The sequence below is a fragment of the Kryptolebias marmoratus genome, linkage group LG19 (genome assembly GCF_001649575.2).
Source record: "Kryptolebias marmoratus isolate JLee-2015 linkage group LG19, ASM164957v2, whole genome shotgun sequence".
Lineage (NCBI taxonomy): Eukaryota > Metazoa > Chordata > Actinopteri > Cyprinodontiformes > Rivulidae > Kryptolebias > Kryptolebias marmoratus.
In genome coordinates this window covers 7004877-7028604 of record NC_051448.1, presented here as the reverse complement: position 1 = coordinate 7028604, position 23728 = coordinate 7004877, and the positions used below count along the sequence as shown (strand labels likewise).

The window sequence follows — 23728 nt, the reverse complement described above, 5'->3', positions numbered from 1 at the left end:
GTTTCCACTCAGGCCTCGATGCCAACGTTCTGCTGAATGGTTCCTTGTTATTTGGAATTCACATGCTTGCATTTCCCACCAAACCAGATGGTGAAGAGCTGACAAGTGTCAACTGTGATTAACAACAAAAAAAGAGTTGAAAATCGTGACTTGATGTGTTCAGCATAAAAAATTTTTAAAAAAAATGTCATTCATAGCGAGTGAAAGCAGAACCCTCCCAGATGGTGATCACATGGTGTTAACATCTGGTCATGTTCATTAGATTGATATGAACAAATAAACTCAGGATATTAGGGAGTAATTGATGTGATGCTCAGCTGACAAAACAACAGCTTCGAGCCGTGCAAATTTGTTAAAAAGCCTGGAGACTGTTTAAAAAAAAATCTTATTTCATTTGTTCCAACAAATCATCTGAGATGAGTGTCATTTCATTTGTTTCTGTTTGTTGTTGAGTCAAATCCAAGTGGCGAGAAAACAGTTTGTCTTTAGTAAATGGAAATTACTGACATCTTTTGTCTTGTTTTTCTTTCACCCAGTACTTCGTGTCTATTTCTATAACTAGTTTGATGGTTATTTGTTTTATTTCTAAGGAGATCCACTTACAAACATCATCCCAGGTACCTTTAAAAAGCAGTTTCTGTTGTTGCCCACATGTATAATCCAATGAGACACCCTGAATAACTTTGAGGCCTTATTTGTAGAAAACTGCTCCTCTTTTAAAGAAAAGGGTTTAAAATCAAAGTTTACTAAGATGTTGCGTGATCTGTTAGTACTCAGAGTATGTGTTGGGGTTTGGTCCCAGCTACTACCGCGCCAAATTTTAGCTCAATATCTGCAAAAATATTTGAGTTATAGCAATTTTTGTTCAGACTGTGGTCGATTATCTGTGGCTGCCATGTTGAATCAAGTAGTTTAGCTTGTAATAAATGTCCTTCTCACACTGGAATATTTAATGTTATTGATCAAAATCAATTTCTTCCTTGCACTTCTGTCTCTCTTTCTTGACGTCCACCACGATCCTATTCGGTTTTGTTTCCTGTCCTGCTCCGGTGGGGTTTTTTTTTTAAATTTTGTTTTCCATTTTTGTCGAGGCAGAAAATGAAGATAAAACCCTGAGCGCGCACATGTGCGCAAACCTTTGACTCAAATTTGGTTTGAAAGGAGACAGGAGCTCTCTATTCAAGGACAGAGGTTTGAATGAGTCTCCGGTTACCATGGAAAAAATTTGTACCTCTGTCCACCTCCCCCAAACCAAAAATGAAGCCTCGCTGCAACTCAATCCAACAAGCATGCCTCGGTGCCGAGCGAAAACGACATGTCAGCATCACAGTTACAAAAAAAACAACTTTATCTACATAAAACTGCAAATGAATTTAAAAAATTTGAGCCTGAATGTGTTTATGAGGGAGCTGTCGTTACAGAGAGAACAACAGGAGAAAATGACTTTCATCATCCTGATGGCTGGTGATATTTTAGCCCGTGAGATTGAGTTGCTCAGCCAGTTTATTAAACTCTGCAGCTGTTGTTTGTGAAGGCGCCAAGGAAACAGGGGTAATTGATGGACCTATTGGGTTACACCTGCTGCATATATGAACCCTGCATGACTGCGAAAGTCAAGGATACAAACTCGAGCTCAACTGCTCGCCTCAGGACGCCGTCTGTGGGTTGCTGCAGATGGGGTTGAATAGTTATCACCCACCGCCAAAGGTGGAGCAATAATGTTTTTATCTGCTTGTGACTTGAGCTGAAATGTCTCGAGAATCGCTGAATGGAGTTATTAAAACTTTCAGAACGTAATCACTGCGCTGACGTCTACGTCTCGTTAACTTAGCAAACACAAAAATGGCTGTAATTCAGTCGGTTTAGCAGATACTGAGCTAAAATTCGATGTCTTAGTAGCTGAGAGTCATTCACAACACGCACCCTGACTTCTCATGATGTTATTTTTGAGGTTTGACCAAAACAGCAACAATGCCGTCATTTCTCCACAAAAGAGGGTCACGGTTTAAACGTCTGGCATGAAAGTTTGACGGGCGATATTCATTTCTTTAAGGAATTCTAGGCCTTTAAACGTTTGATTTTTAGTTGATTTAAACACAAATGTATGTATTACAGGAATAAAATACCTGTTTTGCTCAGTATAGTTTCGGATTATGGTCTTTTAGTGGTAACTCCAATACCAACTTGTTTAAAAGTGAAACATGAGACTCAATCATCCATCAAAGATTGGCCCAAGTCTGAGCAATGTGTGGCCTCGACTACTTGGGCGAGCACTTGGCAGATAAGCACTCCTGCAAAATGGTCTCCAAATTACTGTTTAGGCTTGCAGAGCCCCCCCACAGTGCAACATAATAGGTGGGTTGAATATGTCATGATGACTGTGGTGGGGGGTTTCCCAGGGAAGAAAAAAAAAAAAGTCGATGGAAAGATGAGGAGGAAGCAGGAAGGGGGGCTGATTCTTCGCTCTGGTGGTAAGGAGAGAGGAGGAGGGCGGCTCTCATGACGACTTCACTGCAGACAATAAAAGTCTGAGCTTCCTCTGGAATTAAATTCACGAGTCAAACTTCACAGGGGGGATTTCAGGGACACCTGGAGATGAAAAAAAATGTATGTGTTGAAATTAAAGGGTGAAACTGAAATATGAACAATCAAACCTTCCCTAGATTTGAAGGAAATAGCTGAAATTCCTGATGTGGCTTTGAGACTTTTAGGGCATCATCTGCTTTGTGGTGCAGTATTCATGATTTTATCTGTGCCGTAAAACTGAATTTTACAAACCCATCAGTGCAAAGGAAGGGATAGAAGTTGACTTTTAACAAATTTTGGAGCGAAATATAAAAAGAAACGATTTGAGGGAATATATTTGAGTTTCTGAATCAACAATCCACCCACAACTGAAAGTTTTGTTACTTTGTACAGACAGAGGCACTATCGCTTTGTTCATTTGTTTTACAGATTTATTGTGTTAGTTTAGTCTTGCTCCTTATTTCTTTCTTCTTCTTTTTTTTGCTTCTGTTTTATCAGTTTTTGTCTTTAATCTGATGGTTGTTGTTCTAGTTTTATTTCGTAGAGCTCCTTGCCTCCTTCAGCCCGTCTCACACAGGCCTTTTATTTGCTGACTGCCACTCACTGTTGCTCGCTTGTCACTAGTTCCTTCAGTCCGGTTTTCTTTGCTCACTGACAGATGCACATTTCTCTCAGGACTTATTTATTGGTCCTGGCACAGCGAGGAAAAACATAAGTGTAAACAAACTGATAATGGCTGCTGTCTTTTGTGCGTGCTGTTTAGCAGCTTAACAGAGCCGAGACGTCATTATTTTCACCTGGGATTTCCCAAATGTTAGAAGCCAAACTTCGAGAGGTGAAATAGACTTGGAAAAACAGTTTTACAAATTAGGGACATTTTTTGTTTAGCTAAAGGAAACGGGCCACACATGCAGCTAAACCATCATTCAGATATAACGTCACATCATCTGCAAACACAGTCAGAGCTCAGTTTGGCTTGTATAGCTGATATATTGTATATTATAACTAGACACAGGAACCTGACGCTGAAGTTGAAGCCGAAACAGCACAAGCGCCCCCTGTAGGTTGGCTGCTGTATAGGTATAAAAAGAATTCAGGCAAAAAATATATATAAATTTGCCTGAGAAAAACAGAAAATTGCATCTCAGATATTTTTCCCAGGTGTTGATTTCTGTTGATTCAGATAGTTCTTACCTTGTTGCTGTTTGTTCAGATGCTTATTTTTCTAATATGTTTAGTTGTAATCACTTATTCGATGCCTAAAAACACCATGATTGTGTGTGGGGGAAGTAGACTCAAAGCCCCACGTCCCCACCGCACAGACTGTGGCTCCAAAAATACAACACAGCAGCTCCCAGAAACCGGATCCCGCTGGCTTCAGTTGTGAACAAAAAAAGAAGACGGCATAAGTTTGTCCTTTTTTTAATATCAGTATTTGTCTAACATTTGTAGCCTTTTTTTTGTTGAATATCTTTGTAAAAAGCTTGTCGCGTGGTTGAAATACTGGACCTCAAACAGCACTGTGGACAAATAAATGACTGTTATTTTCCTTATAAAGTGAAGGAGGAGGGCAATCTTAAGGGACCAAATGAAGTCCAAACTGTACAACATATGGTGCCGCATCGCCACACTGAGCGCTGACCTTCTTTCTCGTGCCGCGGCCAGTGTGAGGCTAACACGTAACAACGCACGGCAGGCACACAGGAAAGTCCAACCGAAAACAGGCTGCCACTCCCTTTGCAATCCTGTAGCTTCAGCAGCTGCAGATGGCAGCGTTTTAATCTCCGCTCTGTGCAGAGCTGCAGAGGCTGATATCACTTTGATCGGGCAGAGAAATATTTCCCCTTCATTGATGTTGTCTCTTACAGCTCATTGCTCATCCATGTCCTCCATATTAGCGTGCTTTCATCTGCACAGACGTCACCATCTCTCCTGTGCTGAGCAATTGGAACTCTAAGGATTTTTTCATTTATTTTGGTGTGAAATTAGCCTCAGCTCTGCGTACATCTTACTCCATCCCTCACCGTGCTCCTGTCTCAGGATTGATGCACTAAAAGCTGACTGTGGAGAATCACAGGCCAGAGCATGTTTACAGCACAGGAGCGGGACAGCTTAGCCAAATAAATCCACATCCCAAGCACATACGTGGTGTGGGCCAGTGGTTCCTAACCCTGGTCCTGGAGGAGCACTACCCTGCATTTTTTGAGTTGTTTCCCTGCTTCGACACACCTGATTGAAATGAGTGAGTGATTAACGGGCTCCTGCAGACACGACGACATGCTGAAAAGCAGAGAAACAATGAAAACATGTAGGACGGTGTTCCTCCAGGACCAGGGTGGGGAACCACTGATGTAGGCAAATATATTCAAACATCAAAACATGAGAGGCATATTTGATTAATTTCCATATATCCAAAGTTCTTTTAGAGGAAAATGTTTCACTTGATCATTTATTTTTCAGAAGCTCATCCTGTACCACATATCTGTGAGTGGCAAAAAAAAACTTTGTAGTGACATTTCTTTTAAAGAATTAGGTAATATACTATAGATTTCAGCATTTATCAGTCATAATCAGTCCTCCTAAAAACATTTAAACAATTTTATACTATAATTATTTGCGTTTAGGATAGGTAACACGTAGTTGATGTAGTTTGGCACTCTTGGGGAAGCACCGACGCAGAGTTACTGTAATGTTTAAACAATTAACTGTGACTTTAGATGGAATAAATCAAAACGCAAAAATAAACCAAAAAATTGCCATCTTTGTCACACAGTTCTTTATATGATGAAAAAAAAAAAGTAAATCACAATTAGAAACTTTCTGGAGAAATTCTGACGGGTGTCAAAGCAGCTGCCACCCAAAACATCAGCTTTGTAATAAAAATGTCTTCATTTTAAAGTTTGAACTGGTGTAAAGAGAACCAGGGTTAAAGGAAATGCTTAAGCTGCTAATTATGGTCACCATAGTAACAGCAAGCCTGTGTCTCTCACTGCCTGACTGCCAAGTTAATGAGAGGCAGACAGAAACAGACTGAAAAGTGAGCCTCAAATAAGCCATTGCTAGACGTCCAACTCTTAACTTGTTTAACTTGTATATGTACCGAAACGCTTGTTCAAACAGCTCAAAAGTGAGATTAACTTTATGTGCAAAGATCTGTAAAAATCATAAAACTTGAACTGGAATTGTGTAAAACTTGCAAAAGATATCAAAGTGCTAATTCAGACACGTAAAGTCCAACTTCCTGACCCATTTAAACATTGAATGATGTTATGAAGCATTCTCGAGCTACAGATCTCCATGAAGGCGCTGGTTTATCTCATGGGTTTCACCATAATCCCACTGATCTCCGTTTGTTCCTTTCTCGCAGTTTTCTGTGAGTTTTGTCTTTGTTGTGCTACGTAACGCCACGGAAAGTCAAAGCCCACTGTTCCCAGCTGAGCCACGCGTCTTGGTGTTTAACTTGTTTTATTTCAAAGCTGCTTCATTGCAGCACCTTTAAATGATCATATCCTACATTAATACTCCAACTTGTCTTCTTTTAAATACTTGAACCAAATTCTACTTTCGTCTTTTATAGAACTCCTAAACACACGAAGCATTGTTTTACGCTGTAGTGACTGTATTCAGAACAGCTCTGATGGTGTCCAGCCTTCTCCGGGTCATCTTCTCCGCTGTATTTCACCTCCTCTGACTGAGAAGCGTACACACTCTTGAATGTGTGTGTTTGCATGTGTAATTTTGCCTAATACGTCCATGCAGAGCTGGCCGGAGAGCGGTGTGCCGCAGCACAAAGATCAGGGCTATTCTGGTCCTGCCAGCCTGCCCAAGTGCTGATAGGAAAAGGATTAATGAGGCGGGGGGGGTCACTCATCGCTCGTAATTAGAAACAACGCTAAAAACTATTTTCGTGCTTGTTCCTATGGAGAGATCTTGACCCTCGGGACACCCCCCCGCCCCCTCCCTCCCATAAACATCCATTCCCCACCGGCCGTGAGGCAGCAGACGTCTGCAGAGGTGGAGTAAATATAGGCTCGTAACTACTGAGGCTATGTGACACATGGCTGAATGGAGGCAAGTGCAGATAATTAACAACTTTGGATGTGTACTCTGGATGCTCAAATGTCAGGAGGCGAGGCTGCCTCCCAAAATACACACTGGAAGGGCTGTTTTGTTGTTATCAAGTCTCGTAAAGAAGGAGCATCTGACAGGATACGCTTTGCTGCCTGCATTTGGTTTATTTAGTTTTCATTCATTTTGAAAATTAGGATATTTTCTCATAAAACTTCTAAAATACATCCTTTTTGTGATAGTTATTGCCCCCTAAAGAAAGCAAAAAAGGCGGGAGATAATGTTTTTGCCTTGTCTGTGTGAAGGTGGCTGTCTGTCAGCATGAACCACCCGGACAAATTTTAATAAAACTAAACACCTCTACAACTGATTAACTTTTGGAGCCAACCCAATTCAAGATGGCCGCCACAGCCAGCTAACCTTAGAAAAGACAAGCTGCAATAATTCGGTCAATTTTAACAATATTATTCTAAAAATCCGCTGCAGTTCCAGCTGATATTCATTTAGAGCACACACTATAAGTGCGACTCGATGTTGGAGATCTTTGCTTAAAATTTCGGCGTTAACCCTGCTGGTCTGTTAGCAAAATATCTCATGACGTGCTGGAACGAGACTTTCAGAAAGTAATTCTTGGATGTCCTGCTACAACTCATCAGCCTTCGGAGTCTAATCAAATCGAGACGTTTTTAACAAGGCTTGACTAAAAACAGCTACAGCTCGGTCTTTTCTCAGCATAACCTAGCAGTGCCCGGTCCTGGTCCCTGAGGGACACCATCCTGCATGTTTCAGGTGTTCCTCTGCTTTGACACGCCTGATGCAGGACTTGAAGACCTGCTGAAGACAAGGGAAACATCTAAAAGATGCAGGATGGTCTGGACACCCCTGGCATAAACGGACCTTAGTTTAAACTCTGGCATGAAAGGTGGCGGACGATAAGCATTCCTTCGAGGAATGGCAAGCCTTTGTTTCTTTTTTTTTTAACTGCTTACTAATTTGATTGTTCCATGCTGGGCGGGTAGGTGTTCTCGGAGTTCTTTTGCTCCAATTAGACGCATGTTTTAGGCTGTAAATGCTGCCGTGAGAGCATAATATGAATCAAAACTGCATAACAGCGGGTCATAAAAACAGTGAGCCAAAAGATAATAAAACACTGGGGGGAAACTGCAGCGTCAGATCATCAATTTCATCGGATTCATCACTACGAGCTGCCTTCCCTTCTGTTACGCAATCTTCTAAAGTACTCTGATTACAGCAGCTCTACAGACTCCAGCCAAACGAATCGGAAACACAGTTTTTGCCTAATTTTAGAGAAGTGAGTGGCTGAAGAATTAGTCGGGGGGGAGGGGGATAAAAAAAAAAGCCTCCAGGACGCCAAAGCAAACTCAAAGCCTCCCTTCTTTATTTCAAAGCTCACAAGTAGGGATTACAAAATTACAGTGCTTCAGTTGCAACAGTTCGTAAAGTACTCCAGAGGAGAAGGAGAGATGACAGACCAGTTGAGGAAAAGTTTGAGCAAGTCATGCAAAAGGTGTGGGAGAAGGCCTCCGGTATAGTAGCACCCTTTTGTGGAAAAAGAAAAAAATAAATCCATCTCTCAGTAGGTCAGTGCAAAAATAGTAATGAATATATGCATACAAAGAAAATAGATATATATTTATACACTGTAAATACTTGACTCTTGACTACAGACACAAAGAAATATACAGAGACTTGTAAGAGGCAAAAGCCCAACTCTTTTTCTTTCTTTCTTTTTTTTTGTTTTGTTTTTTTTTTTTTACTCGAGTCTCCGGAGCCCAAAGCAGAGACTCTTCAACAAGTCCTAAAGAGTGCACATCAAACATGACAGCTTTTGATCCTGTTCTCATTCAGAACCGTTTCTAAAATAAATAGGATCAGATCCTCTTTTTATTTATTTATTTATTTATTTATTTGTTTTTCTGAGCCGTCAGTCAGGATATGACCTCTGCAGAAAGAGCAGTGTAAGAAAGACGGACAGCACCATAAGCACTGCCAGTGTCCCTCTCAGAGCAGGAGCACACAGCATGCTTCGTCTCCGGCTACAGAGGAAACTTACATTACAATACATATTTTATTCTCTTTTTTTTTTCAAAAAAAAAAGCCATGTGCCGCTGAGTTTGCAGGAACCAGCAGCTTGAATCAAACTATTTTTTTTTAATTAATAGTACTTAACGATGGCTCAGATAATAAGCACTCCTGTTTTATCTGCAAAACTCCGAATGGAAATGCACAAGCTGCGGATGGTTTCAGGTTTAAGCATATTCGGATATATTGTGAAGCACCAGTAATTAGTGATGACAGCAACAGAAAAAAACAAAAAAAAAAGTCTCTTCGCTTCGTTACGCGTCGCCTGTAAGCATGGGCCGATTACCGGTTTCAAGGTTGTATCACGATTTTTTTTTTTTCCTGTCCCCTACAGTTTTAAATGCATTTTCTCACGATGCATTTCACTCGAAGCCTCCTTTGTTTGTTTGTGATAGCATCTGTGTATTCGTTTCGAAATGAAAGCAAAGAAATCCCAATGACGCACGTTTTAACACCGTGAAACCGTGGTGTTTCTGCTCGAGGCTGTCGAACCGTCGGGTTTTCTCCGCGCCGGCCCACGCCTAGCTGCCTGCCCTTAGAAAGGCTCGGAGAGACCTCCCAGAACTGTTACAATTTCAGTTTGCATAGCATGAGTTTTCACAGGGGATTTTTCCGGGTTTGCGTTGTGAAGCCTTCCTGAGCGCACATTGTGTACTGTACGGTGTACTTGCATCCTCTTTTATCCCACTGACAGAAACAGATGGTTATTTTTTTATTTATTTCTTCTTTTTTTTTTACTTTTAGGTTCACGTTTAAAGATATGACTTGCAGAGGGTGTGCTGCAAAACAGATGATGGTTTTTGGCACCTCGACAAAGTTATTGTTAGCCCTGTGCTTCGTTTTATATGCCTTACACAACGGAGAGCTGAACACAAACCAGAGGAACAGAATAACAAACAGGGTTGGGATCATCCTGGAAAAAAATAAAATAAAAAGGCTGCATCAAGTCAGTTTAGGGGAAACCATAAAATCCTGACTGACTTTTTGTGTTTTTAACTTTATGCGTTGGTAAAACTTCAGCAGTGCAACTCATTCAGATCAAAGATGCATAGTTTGGGAGTCTGAAAGAGAAAGTTTTCAGACAGCTGATCTCAAAAAGGGTTTTAAATGCTCTGTTTTTGTCCTCGCACGCCGCATTTTACTGAAAATATTTTACACTCGAGTGGAAAATCGTTTATATGTAGAATTCTTGTTGCTGTGGTGAATAAATGTATGAAATCCAGCAGGTGTTTCATCTAGAATCTGTGCAAAACTCTTGAAACGAACGCATTAGAGCCCCCACCGACACTCGGTTCGGACAGCAGCACATCTAACAGAGAACACAAAGCTGAGATGTTGGCAAAGATCGGCCGTTTAAAAACGGATTGAAACGCCGCTCGGCTCTGTCACAGTCCGGTGGAGAATGACGGGGAGTTTTCACAGGAAGTTTCTCACTACCACTGCCATTAGAGGCGGGGGAGCATGTAATCGCCTGTCTGTCTGCAGGTGTGTGTGTTCATTTGTCTGTCTGTTAGCAAAATATCTCATGAACCCTTGGATGAATTTACATGAAACACTCAGAACGTAATCATCTGACGTTCATCTGCGGCTGATTACCTTTCAGTCAGCCCAATTCAAGATGGGCGCCACAGCCTATCAACCTTAGCAAACCTCAAAATTGGCTAAAAACGCTGTTGGTTTTCCAGATACCGAGCTAGAATTCGGTGTGGTAGTAGCTGAGAGTCATCCCTAACACGCTGCTCTGAGCGCTAACAGATTGCTTGAGATCTGTGTCGTGCAAGGCGGCGGGTGATGTGCTTTCTGTTTCACCTGATCCCCCATATTTTATTAGCATACTTTGTTTTTATTAAACATCTAACTTGTTTTTAATTCTCTAATGTGTTACTCACCAAAAAGCAATACCAGCCACCCCTCAAAAAAATAAATCCTGCAACATTTGGACTTTAGCAAGAACAGTATATAATATTTTATATTTTGTTTCTTTATATTAGCAGCTATCTTAATAACATCTACATATATTTGTTGAAAATGGATCGAGAAACAACCCTGAGCTTTCTGTGTCTATGTGAAGCACTGTTTACTGCTGGGCTGACGTTTCACTGCGACGTTTAGTTATTTTCATAATGACATTTTTATTGTTCTGCACTTTCATACCTTTAAACGCAGCTTTCCTAGACTGCGCATGTTGATCAGAAGTAACAGATTCAGTGAAACGCTCTTCTCCGGTTGTTAAATATCGACCTTGGTGTGACAAAGCTGTGCCAGACGTAGGCCCAGTTGCAACACGTGAATTAAGGCATTGATTGAGGCACTGAAGCAGCAGGTGACAGCAGTGATTGCCTGTTTTATGAAAGGCAGAAGAGCTCACTTAACTGTAAGAAGGGGGTCGGCAACAGGGAGCTGAAAAGAAAATCGGACAAAGGTCGCCCGGCTCGAGCGTACCACTGCTGCCCCGCTAAACTGTAACCAACAACAGGACACAAATGTGTGTTTGGAGTATAAAATCTCAATGCTGCTACCTTGAAACTGGTTAAATAATTGCTTAGAAAGTAGGGCATCGCCAAGAACGTCAGACGTAAGTGAACATGGACACAGTGCGGTGCAACGGAGCTGGCTAATGGATGAAGTGGAGCAAAAACAAACAGAGGAGACAGAAGCAGGCAGTGAAAATCCTCCCTCGTGTTACATTAAACATCACCAGTAGCCCTGTTTTACAATTCTCACCATTTTTTCTTTTTTTTTTCTGTGTTCTTCCCCTCTGCCAGCAGCCATGCATAAAGAAAGCTCTTATGGCTGTCTGGTAATATGTGTATTGCTAAAAATACTTGTGGATGCAGGAATGGCAGAACCAAGACACTGAAGTGAATGAACAAAAAAAAAAATATGAAGGAAAAAAAAAAAAACATCTCATAAGCTGCACTTAAAAGTAAAACCCTTTTTTTTCTGATTCTCATACAGATCAGCGTCAAATATTACAGCATGACTGTACGCACCATAAACATATAGAGCTGAACCACAGTAATTACATTAAAATGGTTCTTCAGCTAAAAGCTGGAAATGTTTCTTAATCATTACCGATATATACACATATAAGATCAGTTGCATTCCACTGAAATTATTGCACAGTAAGCCGCTGAGGGCTCGTCATGGTCATCCCCTTGAACCCCTGTATAAAAATAGAACAACAAGTTAAACACACCAAACAAGTCTTTATCTTTTTTTTTCTTTTTTAAAATTTTAGACAGGCACCGCTGTGGCCAACCCTGCCTGAGTCTGCAAACATAAACTGTGTGCCACAGTGTGAACTTTAAGAGTCTCGTTTCCGAAGCAACTTCCCCAAGCACGAAAAAAATAGCATTTCCACCATCGATTTTTCGTCTCCCTTTGCTGCTCTGAGGTCACAAATAGAAAGCTTGACTCCCCCCCCACCCTCCTCCTCCTCCGCCTGACTCGTCTCCTCCTCTGGGACTACGGCTGGAGGTCCCGGCTGTAAAGAGATTTTGGCATTTCCTTTCGCCGCTGACCTAGAGCTCGTGATCTGAAGGAGTCCAAGATGAAGACAGGGAGAGTTAAAAACAAAATCCCAACTCTTTATTTCACCCGAACGTGCTCAGAAAGCAGCCAGTTTCTGTTGGGGGTGAGGGTGGGGGAGTGTGTGTGTGGGGGGAGAGAAGGTCAAGTGGTTCATTCAGACAACAGTTTCCAGACCAATCAGCTTTGGCGTGAGGATTCGTGGCGTTATTCCGTTGTTGAGGTCCTCCTCGAACTCCAGCAGCTGCCCCATGAAGTTGAGGTTCGGGGAGATGATGGGCCGCTTGGTTTTGACGAACTTGTAGGCGTCCGTCATGGTCATCCAGCTGTGCTTCATCAGGTAGGCGATCACGATGGTGGCCGAACGTGACACGCCTGCCTGGCAGTGGATCAGAAGGCCCATACCCGCTTGGTGTGCTTCCTCTGTGGACGGGAACAAGAGAACAATCAAACGGATGAGGAAGGTTCCTCCTCATCATCCCGCGCAATAAAACATTACAACTTCCTCTGTGCGTCTGCAGGGCCTGTTTCTCCTTCCGTGTCAACTTTTATAAAAGTAAAGTTTAGTTTCCATTATTATTGTTCTGAAGAACTGAAAGAGCTTCAAAGATATTCCACACAATTTTTAATTTTTAGACATTAAAAGAATAGTTCAGATTATCTAAAGTGGTGCTCTGTGGAAAAAGTCTGAGCAGTAATTATCTTACCTGCTATAGATGGCTCTTTTTTTCCAGTTATTTACATTATTATAGTTTTTTCCAATTGCAAATAGCAGCTACAGAATTCAGCTGCAAAAAAAGAACAATGGATTTCTGACACATTTACCGTGTAACGCAAAAATGACGACAATATAAAATCGTGTTCGCGTGAATCACTCGAGGTTGAAGTTGGTTTAAGATGGCAGCCATCCACTTTGATCCTGCCCCCGCTCAGACTAGCCATTAGCTTGTCAGTCCGGTCAGAATAAAACTCAGTTTCTCCAAAGTGAAGTCATTTAAAGAACCGTCTACAGCAGGTGATGCATTCATTGTTCAGACCTCTTCATGAGATCTGATGATCTCTGTGCTCATTTCTCACAAACAATAAAAAACAACCCGATGACGACTGGTAAAGATCTTCTAAGAACAAGTTTTCTTTCAACATCCTTCATATCTTAAGTTCCTTGACGGTTTCCTTTCAGGTTAGAGGATGCATCGTTTTTAACCTCCATTAATCATCCCTCAGTGATAAAATATCATCAACTTCTTTATACTAAACAGCTCAAGGAGATGTGCCTAAAATGCTTTTTTTTCTTTTCTGCAAAAAATCCAAATCTATAGTCTTTAAGAATTTAATATTATCCCAATCACTGAATACATTAATAACCTGTTTGGCTGTCTAAAGAGTTTTGTTTAAATGAAAACAAACATATAAATGTTTTCATTTAGTATCAAAATCTTCCACATGGTTGTAACTTTTTGACACGACTCAGCGTTTCGTTAAATCTTCATTATGGATGATTAGGGAAGCAGCTAATAACAAAGGGAACCAAGCTGAATTTTAGTGAAGTAAAGGTCAACGCAGCTTCAGAGCCACCGGTCTGGTTCGTTTACTATTCGTGACCTACATACAGTAAGTTTTCTGTCCAGTATTACGCAACGGATCAACAGTTTGAGATTACATTGTCAAACCTCAACAGATTACAAACGGCTAAAAGGGAACAAACCAGAACCGTCCTTCCTTTAGGGAACATGAGAACCCAGCAGAGGATAATTTGGCGTAAACAAACCCTGCGTGTTATTGATCCGCTCTGACACATTTTCTGTTTAAACAATCAGTGTTGCTGCAATTATATGAATCATCTCTGAAACTCCGACGCAAATTATGTGTTTAGAGTCCCTAATTATTCAGCCCCACCGTGATATCTGACAGCTTTGGTTACATGTAAATCCAGAGATGAAGATTATACACATTAGATAATGTCGCAAATGCTTTAAATGCAACGTTCTCTCCGCGATGGGTGGCTTCTGACCTTCTTGGATTGACACATTTCACAAAAAGTAGTTGGATTTCAGATCAGAGCTGTTATCAGTTCTGGCAAACAGTGATCTGTTCCTAAATGTCGCACACATGATCTAATATTTAACAAAAAATATGATAAAATGACTAGAAATAGATTTTAAAAGAATATTTTTACATGAATATTCAAACTACAGCTTGCTGGTTTGTGCAGCTTTGATTTAGTAAAATGACTTTTACTTGTAATCGAGTATTTTATGTTAGAAAAACTTTTATTGGAAAAAAATACTAAAGTCAGTAGCTACACATAATACTAGCCGGGGCTTACTGAGTACAGTGAGTACTCTGTAGGTACCGGGTACCGGAAGTACTCTGAAGGTACCGGGTACAGTGAGTACTCTGAAGGTACCGGGTACAGTGAGTACTCTAAAGGTACCAGGTACAGTGAGTACTCTGTAGGTACCGGGTATAGTGAGTAGCCTGTAGGTACCGGGTACCGGAAGTACTCTGAAGGTACCGGGTACTAATACTGCAGAGTACAGTGTAACAAGTCACTTTATAATACAGCCCATCCACAAAGGTACCTTGCAAGTACCAGATACATACCAGGTAGGTACCTGGTAAATATAAGTATGTAACCTGTAAGTACTACGTACGTACTCGGTACATACCAAATAACTTTGAGGTACGAACCCGCTAAGTACCAGGCACATACCTAGTGTGTACCCAGTACATACCAGCTAGGTGTCTGATATGTACCCTGTAAGTATCAGGTACATATCGAGTACACATCAGATGCGTACCTGGTAAGTACTAGGTGTGTACTAGGTTTTGATCTTGTAAGTACCAGGTATGTAACTGGCAGGTAACAGGTACAAACCAGGTTGGTACTCGGTAAATACCAGGTGCGTGATATTCTTGTTGCAAAGACTACAGGTAGTATTTTTTACCTTCACAAGTCCTAAAACATATTTAAAAGAAAGACTGTGAAGCTTCAGACTAATCTGTGGGTTTTAACAGCTGAGACAAAGTTTAAAAGATCAAAGTTCAGTTGTTACGTGGCAGTTCTCCTACCGATGAATTCAAACGCCTCCTCAAAGTACTGCCGCAGGTTCTGCTTGTTGCTGTCGGTGGCGGGCAGGCGCTTGTAGCTGAACAGGCCCGTGTCGTAGTGGTAGAGCGGCAGGTGGGTGGTGACGTTCAGGATGTAGCCGATGTTCAGGCGCTGCAGCAGGTTGATGTCCTGGCAGTCCTGCTCGTTCCCCAGGTAGAGGAAGGGCAGGATGGGCGTCAGCTCTGCGTTCTCGATGTCCGGCGTGGAGGGCAGGGAGTGAGGTAGAGGCCCCGTCAGGCCGGCCGAGGCGCCCGTGTCCAAGCCCTCGTGGAGGTGCAGCGAGTGCTCGCACAGGTTTTCATGGCTCTGCCTGAAAAAGCTAAGGCCTCCTGAGGACACAAGAAACATGGTTAGAAAAAAAACTTTAATTAGAAGAAACTGCACCGATTGATCAGCAGGTGACCAGAATCAGCCGATTTTTCAGCTGGACCAGTGATTGGCAGATCCACCTCCCAAAAATCCCCTTTTCCACCTTCCAAGAACAACTAACAGGTCATCTATTTGCTCGAGCAGCAGCAGGAAGAAAAACTCAAAGGAAGGAGGAGGTCTCAGAAGCTGTTTTACTTGCAGCTCGGTTTTTCTTTAATAAACAGCTGACACATTTAAGTCCAGTTTACTCTGAGACCTGAAATTTGCAACCAAGATCAAAGATTAATAACATTTAATAGTTAAATAGTTAGTTATAGGAACAACTTTTCAAAAAAGGGCACCTTTATTTTTATAATTGCAAATGCTGTATAAGCAGTTTACTTATGAGTTTGTAAATATCTTATAAAGCGTTATTAAACATTTATAAATCAGTTATAAGTCACTGTTAATGAAATGAAGCAGGCTCAGTTTTTGGCAAAAACAAAAGTACTTTTATTCCTAAAGCTCAGTTTACTTTATCAGTGTGCTTGTTTTATATACTATAATACTTATTAATGGTTTATTAAGTGTGTTGTTAACATCATTATTATCTGTTTATTACCCTTTTATAAGGCCATCCTTTTTGTACCCAGTTCTGAAAGGGTAATTCATAGAGGAAGGTTCAGATAAAATGATAAAAAAGATTATGTGGTCTTAACAGAAAATGTGTTTTTGTTGTATTGTTTGTTCACTCACAAATATGTCAGACACTCCTGCAATTTGTTTTAAATTGGATTTTTTAATCTGGTACACATCTGTGTTTAGATGTTTGTTTAGTTTGTTAAATAAAAAAAATAGTTGGGTTTTATTTGTACAAATACTGACAGAGAAAGAAAGCCCTGCAACCTGCTGCCATTTTACACAAAGTGCGTTTTATTTTCCTTTTTTTAAATGTTAAAATCAACCAGAAATTAGCAGGGATTAAATTAAAGGGGGGTTTGTATGTTTTTAATAATAGCTCTTAAAAAGAAATCGCAATAAGGAGATGGAGGCTTTACAAAAATCGGAAATCGGAATCGGTCCGTCTCTACTAAGACACATCATCAACACGTTATTTGATATTTAGTTTCTTCAACCATGTCTGAATATGAACATGATCTTTTTGGTCTGAGTGGACGGAGCCTGGGGTTAAAGGTTCAACTCCCACAAGAGCCATCTGTGCTAAAAATACACGCAGTCACACGGCGCACGTTATGGCTGCAGTTTGCATACAACGTCTGATAAACGCGGCTGACATTAAACCTGCCTCCAGTCACCTGACGACTCTGAAAACATTTGTTTCTGATTTGAATGCATCCGTTTGGGCACTCATTTATCCGAAGACAGACTCCTCACAGGACATCTGCGCTTCTCCAAATAACTGGTTTGCACCTGTTTGTGGCGGCGGTGCCAAAGTTTCCCTCCGGCGCTCGAGCTGCAGGGAGGGGGTCCGGCTACCAGTTGACGAATTGTTTGCGGCGCGGGAGCTGACATCACGCCCCGTGAAGTCATCCCACGGCTTCGCAACTTCCCCATGCAGGGGCTGGGAAGCAGGTGGGAATCTCCTGCCAACCGCCGAACAGCCGGATGGTTAAAAATTAACAAAGACATCGGCGCAAACGCACGACCTGAACAGCGACAAAGCCCCCAGAACAGCAATATGCCACTGTTATAATTAGACTTTGGTAAATAAAAAGAAAGGGAAGTGCTCTGTAGCTCAGAAGGGCGTTAGAGAAAAGGGAATTTTCACTCAAATGAACAGTTTCTTTTTGTCATTTCATTTCTAGAACATGAAGAGCCAAGAATTTCAGAAAACTCCCTTAGAGGCCTTCACGTCAGTGCGTTTATTTAAGACAAAATATCTTCCCGTCTTTAAAAAGCCATATTATCTGCAGAAATTTACTCATTTTTCTTACAAGATCATGTTGCAAAATGCATGAGGACTAATGAAAACTTCCTGGTTCAGTCAGCAGTGACATTTTTATCTAAAAGTAACAACACGAACCTGTTTGTGTTAACGAACGGAGGCAAAGTCAGAATTCAGGTTCAGGGAAAGTTCAATATTCATTTGTGTTTCAGCTCGTTTCGGGTCTCTGGGTTCTTTTAGTTAGCAGGCTTTTAGGATCTTAAACGGTCCAATTAGATGTCTGTTTGTCGGCACTCGTTTAATTATTTCAAAGGTCTTCAGCCAGAAGCTCAGTGTCGCCATCTTTTATGCACAATATGGATAAGACTAGTTCCAAATTCCAGCAGCACTGATTCATACAGTTCAAATGACAAATTATTAAAACAATTTTCTTTTTTTTTCCTTTTAGCTACTTTTTTTGCTTTTCAGATTTATTGTTGTTCTTATTTATTTATTCTTTCTTGCTGATCTTAACTTTATGTCCAGCAGGAAAAGGAGAAATGTTTTGGAAAATGAAGTCCAATTAAGCTTTCTGCCGAGGAGTACAATACACGCTGACGTCACGGGTTTTTTTTAAAGTGGTCGACCTTTGATAAACATGGAGGGGCTTTCGGAAAGAAAGAGACAACAATATATCCATCAGGAGCCAAGGGGAAACGGAAATAAATAAATAGCATCATCACTTTTTTATTTACTCATTTTTCAAGGGCATCACCAAGAGGGGGGCTCAGGGGGGCGATGACCACCTCTATAAATCTGCTGGGCCCCCTTGTCCAAACAGCCTAATCCTCCTGCGAGGCCTAAACTTCTGTTTGGTGTGGATTTCTAATTTTCAAAACCTAAAAAACCATTGTTGTTGACTAATTAGCAGCTACAAATTTAAATTTTAAAAAAGCCTAAACCAAAGAAGACCTTTATCAGAAGGTGATTCTTTTACTCCCATATCACTGTAGTTTTCAAATAGCCTAAATATGACAACAGCTTTTAAAAAAAACGTCTGAGTTTTAGTTATGGTTTTAGGTTTTTACCCCCATCTGGCCCCCCTTCGACAGCTTTCATCATTTTTCCCTGCTGCATAAAAACAACTTCATGCCGAACAGGGCGGCAGAAACAACCACCACTTTAACCACCCCTTTATTTTGCCTTCCTGTAAGACCTCGGGCTCATTCATACCCAGCAGCACCGGCACTTACTCGTGGGTACGTGATTTGGTTCGCTCAAACACGGAACAAGCTCTGCAGCTGACAGCGAGAGCCGGCTTGGGCTCAAAGTTTGCGACTTGATCTAAACCGGATCATAAATGTCTTTTTTTTTTTTAATTTAGGACCTGAATCTCACATTACCATGATATGAAATCTGTGGAGCATGACCAGCTGTCATTATATCTGACTAGGCTTGCGTAAAACAACTTGAGAAGTGTTTCTATCACTTTCGTGAGCCAACAGCTTAGTTCCTGTTTAAAAAACTACCATTTCTTCCCCACCGCTGGCCTGCTGTTTTCCATTTCTCACAGTAAACCGTCCAAACATACTAATGCGTTGTTTACGGCTTTACTGCTGAACGAAATATAAACCACTGCGCCTCTTGGCTGCAGGAAAGGGACGGATGATTGTGTGTTTATGAAAAAGTATCACATCGCCGTCATATTTACAGTAAATCCTGACTACAGAGGGCTGGTAACGGAGCAAATAATGGAGCGGGAGTAAATTATTCAGCCGCGATCACACAAGCATGCTCCAAATATGTCACTTGAACTACATTAAAAAAAAAAAACAAAGCAATCCTCCTCGGTTCTTTCTTTTTTTAGAGAACTGAAATATTTTAAGGAAGCAGAACATATTCTGCATCCTGAAAAAAAAAGAAAAAAGATGAAAAATTTAGACTCAGAAGTGTTATTGAGGTGAAAACAAGGCGCTTCGAGCGACAAAATGTTCATTTTTTGGTGAAAAATCTGCCTCCTAATGATACTGGAGTCATTGAGGTGTCATGTGGGATGTTCTTCAAAATGGAAATGGGAAAAAAACATGAATAATTAGTCATTTAAAATATTAAAATAATCATGTAAAACTGTGCCTTTGACGGCCTCAGCAAAAAGAGCAACGTTCTTTTTTTTTTACATCATAATATCAAATTAAAGGTTCCTTGCAGGAATGCTTATCGCCCACCACTTTCCATCCCAGTTTTTGAGACTGAGATTATCTCGATCTGTTAGCGCTCAGAGTATGTGTCGCGGAGGACGCTCAGCTACTACCACACCGAATCTGAGCCGAACGTTGGTAAAACCGGCCGAGTTACGGCCATCTTTGTGTTTTCTACGGTCAGCGGGCTGCAGCGGCCATCTTGACTTAGACAGAGTCCAAAAGTAAAACCGTTATAGAAGCACGTCCAGTGGTTATTTCATGAATGTTTAATTAAAATCCGTTCAGCGGTTCATGAGATATTTTGCTAACAGACAGATAAGAGTCGACTCCTGTAATAAACGCCAATGTTTTAAACACAAAACGTAAGAAAAGTTGGAACCAGTCTCAGCCACTACCACAGCAGATTGTACCTCAAGAGCTCTGTAGCCATTTTTGTGTTAGCTAAGATTACCCTGCTGTGGCGGCCATCTTGAATGAGACTGAGTCCAAATGTTAATCAGTTGTAGTCCGATAGTTACGTTCTGAAAGTTTCATTAAAATATGTCCATGATTTAGGAGACTAACGATGCAGACACGGTTAGAAACATTATCGCCTTGGATCCCTTCAGCAGCGAGAACAACTTCTTCTTCTTCTTCTTCTTCTTTTTCTCTTTTTCTTTTTCTTCTTCACGACATTAAACCGAATGCAGAAGGAGTTCGTAAGTCTGGCTGTTCCTCCCACTGAGACGAGCTTCAGACAAACACCGGGGCTGGATGAGAAACTGGAGCAAAGCCTCGTTCATCAAAACCCACAACAGGACCGGGGGAGTCGGAAAAAAAAAAAGAGGTGTGGGGGGGGGAACAGACATGAAGAGAAGAGGAGGATCAAGGTGTTCTGATCTAACGTCTCCGAACACAACACGCCGCTCCAGCTTCAAACGCACGCCAGAGACACGAAACATGGCAGCGACCCAAGAGCTGCCATCTCAACAGACTGCTCCCCCCGCTGCGTGCTAAATGTTTCACGCGTGCCGTGTAGATACGAGGCGACCGTATGTGTGCTCGGACGCGACGTAAACAGCACGACGAACCCCATCGCAGCCCGAGACCGGACGGCCACCGGAGAGGCCGGCAGGAAGGTGCAACTGTCCCGTAACGACCGCGTCAGGGCGCTCACTGCAAACGAAGCAACGACGCGCCGGAGAAGGTCGTCCTGAACGGTGCAGCCTGAAAGAATTCACTTTGGTAGTTTTCCCAGATACAGTGGTGTGCGGCTCTGGAATGCAGGTACGCACTCGGTGTAAACAAAGCACAAACACGCAGCGTTACGTAAGACTCCTCCGGCTCCTCCATCCCATACAGCTCTGTGTTTTCAGTCGCTTCAGCTGTTTTCAAAAGGTAAACAAACACACGTGGGAGTTGGCATCTGGTCACAAATTCTTAATTTAAGGGCACATTAATATGTGCGGGTTTGGTTTCTTACTTAATGATATATTTTTTTTTACTTTGACTTTATTTTGATGACTGTTCTCTGGAGAAATGTAGCCCCCTCAAACCCAATTTAAGCCCCGTCAAAATGTGTTCCTATCCGTTTTCATTAAAGAAAACTTCTGCTGTTACCTTTGAGGATCATGGGGTCCTTGCCCTCCCTCCTCAGGGACTCCAGGACCACATGAAGAGGCTGCAAGGACGTCAGCCGGCTCGGATCTGTGGTGTTCTCATCGTAAACCACAATGTCTTTGGAAAAAATGCCCTTAAAAGAGTCCTTCCCCTCGCGGCAGGAGATGAGGTCCAGCACAGTGATCTTGCCTTGCTGCAGCCGCCGCCGGCTGATCTTGTCGGAGCAGTTGATGTGCACGGCCCCGCGGATGTGGCTCTTGTTGTACTCCATGAAGGGCCTGCAGTCGATGACGACCGGCACGGGCCCCACGGGGTGCCCCAGCGGGCAGCAGCTCATCCTCTTGGCCAGCTCGTGGGCGTGGATGACCCTCAGGGCGGACAGGGCCTTGGGCGTGCCCGGGGCCAGGCCCGGGGCGCTGAGTGCTTCGTGGTTGCTGACCATGGCGGTGGGGGGCCCGGCATAGCTGAGGTTGGGGCTGCTGGCGCTCACCTGGCTGTGGCTGAGGCTCTGGCTGTCCTTCTCATAGGTAGTCACAGAACAGCAGCTGGCACTGCTGCATCCACACGACAACGAGCGCGTGGAGCCCTTGGATGAGGGCATATACGTCACAAGATTGGCCGTCGCCCGGATCTTCACCACGGTGGTGCTGATGACTGTGTCGCTGCTGCTGCTGGTGGTGACGGAGTCCAGGTAGCTGGTGTCCAGGCGCAGTTGGAGTTCCTGAGGTCGGATCGGCCTTGGCAGCGCCACCACAATTCTGTCGTCAAGGGGAGATGGAGGCATGGGGAGGCCGAGGGCTGGACGTATATGGAGAACTCGACAAGCCGCTCTGTGGAGACGGAGATAAACAACAACATGAAAAACAGCCGGAGGAGAACCATCTGCCAGAGAGCTCACATGGGCCGACCTCCCGTCTGTTGGATCAACATGCAAACCAGAGCGCCGAAGTCAAATATTAGCACTGTCAACACCTGCAGGGCTGCGCCCACGGTCGGTGGGAAGATTTAAGACGCGGCGGCTAATAATAAACAGTGAAATCACCAGAGTGTGTCCCGTAACCGATTCACCGGGAGACTAACTCCTTCTGCGTTTGCACAGTTAGTTTTCGGATTTTTTGTTTTAGTTTCCCAATATACACTTTGTGCTATTTTAGTCATTTCTACGCCAAAACGTTTGGCTCATTCAGGAGACGGACTTTTGTTTTTGGTGTTTTTTTTGTAACGTACTTCTCTTCCTATGCTTCTTTTAGCTTCCAGCTGTCCTTTTAGTTTTACTTTCAGCTACTAGTTTGCTATTTTTTTTGCTAGCCTTCCAGTGCTTTTAGCTTGGGCCGTGTTGCCTTTTAGCTTTTTCGCAGTTTTAGCTGCTCCTTTTAGCTTCGGCAGCTGATTTTTCAGCTCCTTCAGCAGCTTGCAGCGGAGCATTTTCTGTGAGAACGCAGCTATTCCTAGTTGCTCTGAAGCGTGGCGTAGATGATCTGCCTGAGCGTTGATGCTGAATGCTTCCCAACAGCTGAGCTCTGTCTGATCCAAACCTTTAGGAGCAGGAAAGAAAAAAAAGGGGGGTGGGGGGGGACTAAAGTAATAAATAAAAAATAAAGCAGAAACACTGCATTAAAACGCCCCGCCTCAGTTTTGTCTCACCCAGATGGCATTTAGAGGAAAATCAGAGGTGGCAGCTCCTTTTAGATAAGGATTATTGTATTTTATTGTGCTTTTTTTTTTCTTTTTTTTATGTCCCGGCCACAGCTGCCATCCTTTTTTTTTTTTCCAGCAGCTTCAGCAGATCATTCATGAGCAAATTCATTGAAGGAAACCGGCATGGGAACGTGCCGAGAATGTGATGTGGCTTTTTTTTTTTTTTTTTTCTCCAGTTTTCCAGACGAGCTGCGGGGCTGAAGGAAATCCAATTTCACAGCAGCATATAGCAGAAGAATGGGATAATAAAACCCGGGCTCAGCCGAAAGGCCAGGGGTTTGAACTTTGCCGCAATAAAAACACAGAAATGCAAAGAAAAAATAACAATAATTGCAAAGGACATAACGAAACACTCAACACGGTTGCGGCATTTTTGCTCTTCATTATTTATAAACGCGCACGAGCCTTCCGGATGTGCTTCTTAACTTGATAACTTGCATATATGAGCGCTTACCGGTGAGTGTCACTCCTCACTGTAGACGGATTTATTATCTCCCCCTGACAGCAGACGGCGTTGCCTCCATTCAGTCCGTCCCAGTGTTGTGGCTCGGCAACATTTTTTATTTTATTTTTTTTTAGTACTTTTACCCAGCTCGGCCCCCCCTCAGAAATAACGCTGAAGGAAGCCTGCCAGCCTACAGAAGCCGCGCAGCGCAA

General features: G+C 42.4%; 1 protein-coding gene across 1 annotated transcript; it reads right to left on the bottom strand.

Annotated features, from left to right (window-relative positions):
* Positions 1–7971: 7971 nt before the first annotated feature.
* On the bottom strand, positions 7972–23722 carry dusp10 (dual specificity phosphatase 10). The gene is made up of 4 exons (XM_017411956.3): positions 23526–23722; positions 21374–22203; positions 15301–15669; positions 7972–12651 (listed from the first exon to the last, which is right to left on the bottom strand). Exons 2-4 carry the CDS (start codon positions 22155–22157, stop codon positions 12386–12388), a joined length of 1419 nt encoding a protein of 472 aa, XP_017267445.1. The 5' UTR covers positions 22158–22203; positions 23526–23722; the 3' UTR covers positions 7972–12385.
* Positions 23723–23728: the final 6 nt, after the last annotated feature.

Excerpts from the sequence above, each read along its gene's own strand:
- dusp10 (XM_017411956.3), bottom strand. The coding sequence starts at position 22,157 with ATGCCTCCATCTCCCCTTGACGACAGAATTGTGGTGGCGCTGCCAAGG. Across the intron at positions 15,670-21,373 it reads GGACCCCATGATCCTCAAAG|GAGGCCTTAGCTTTTTCAGG; the intron begins GTAACAGCAGAA and ends TTGTGTCCTCAG. Across the intron at positions 12,652-15,300 it reads GGAGGCGTTTGAATTCATCG|AGGAAGCACACCAAGCGGGT; the intron begins GTAGGAGAACTG and ends TCCCGTCCACAG.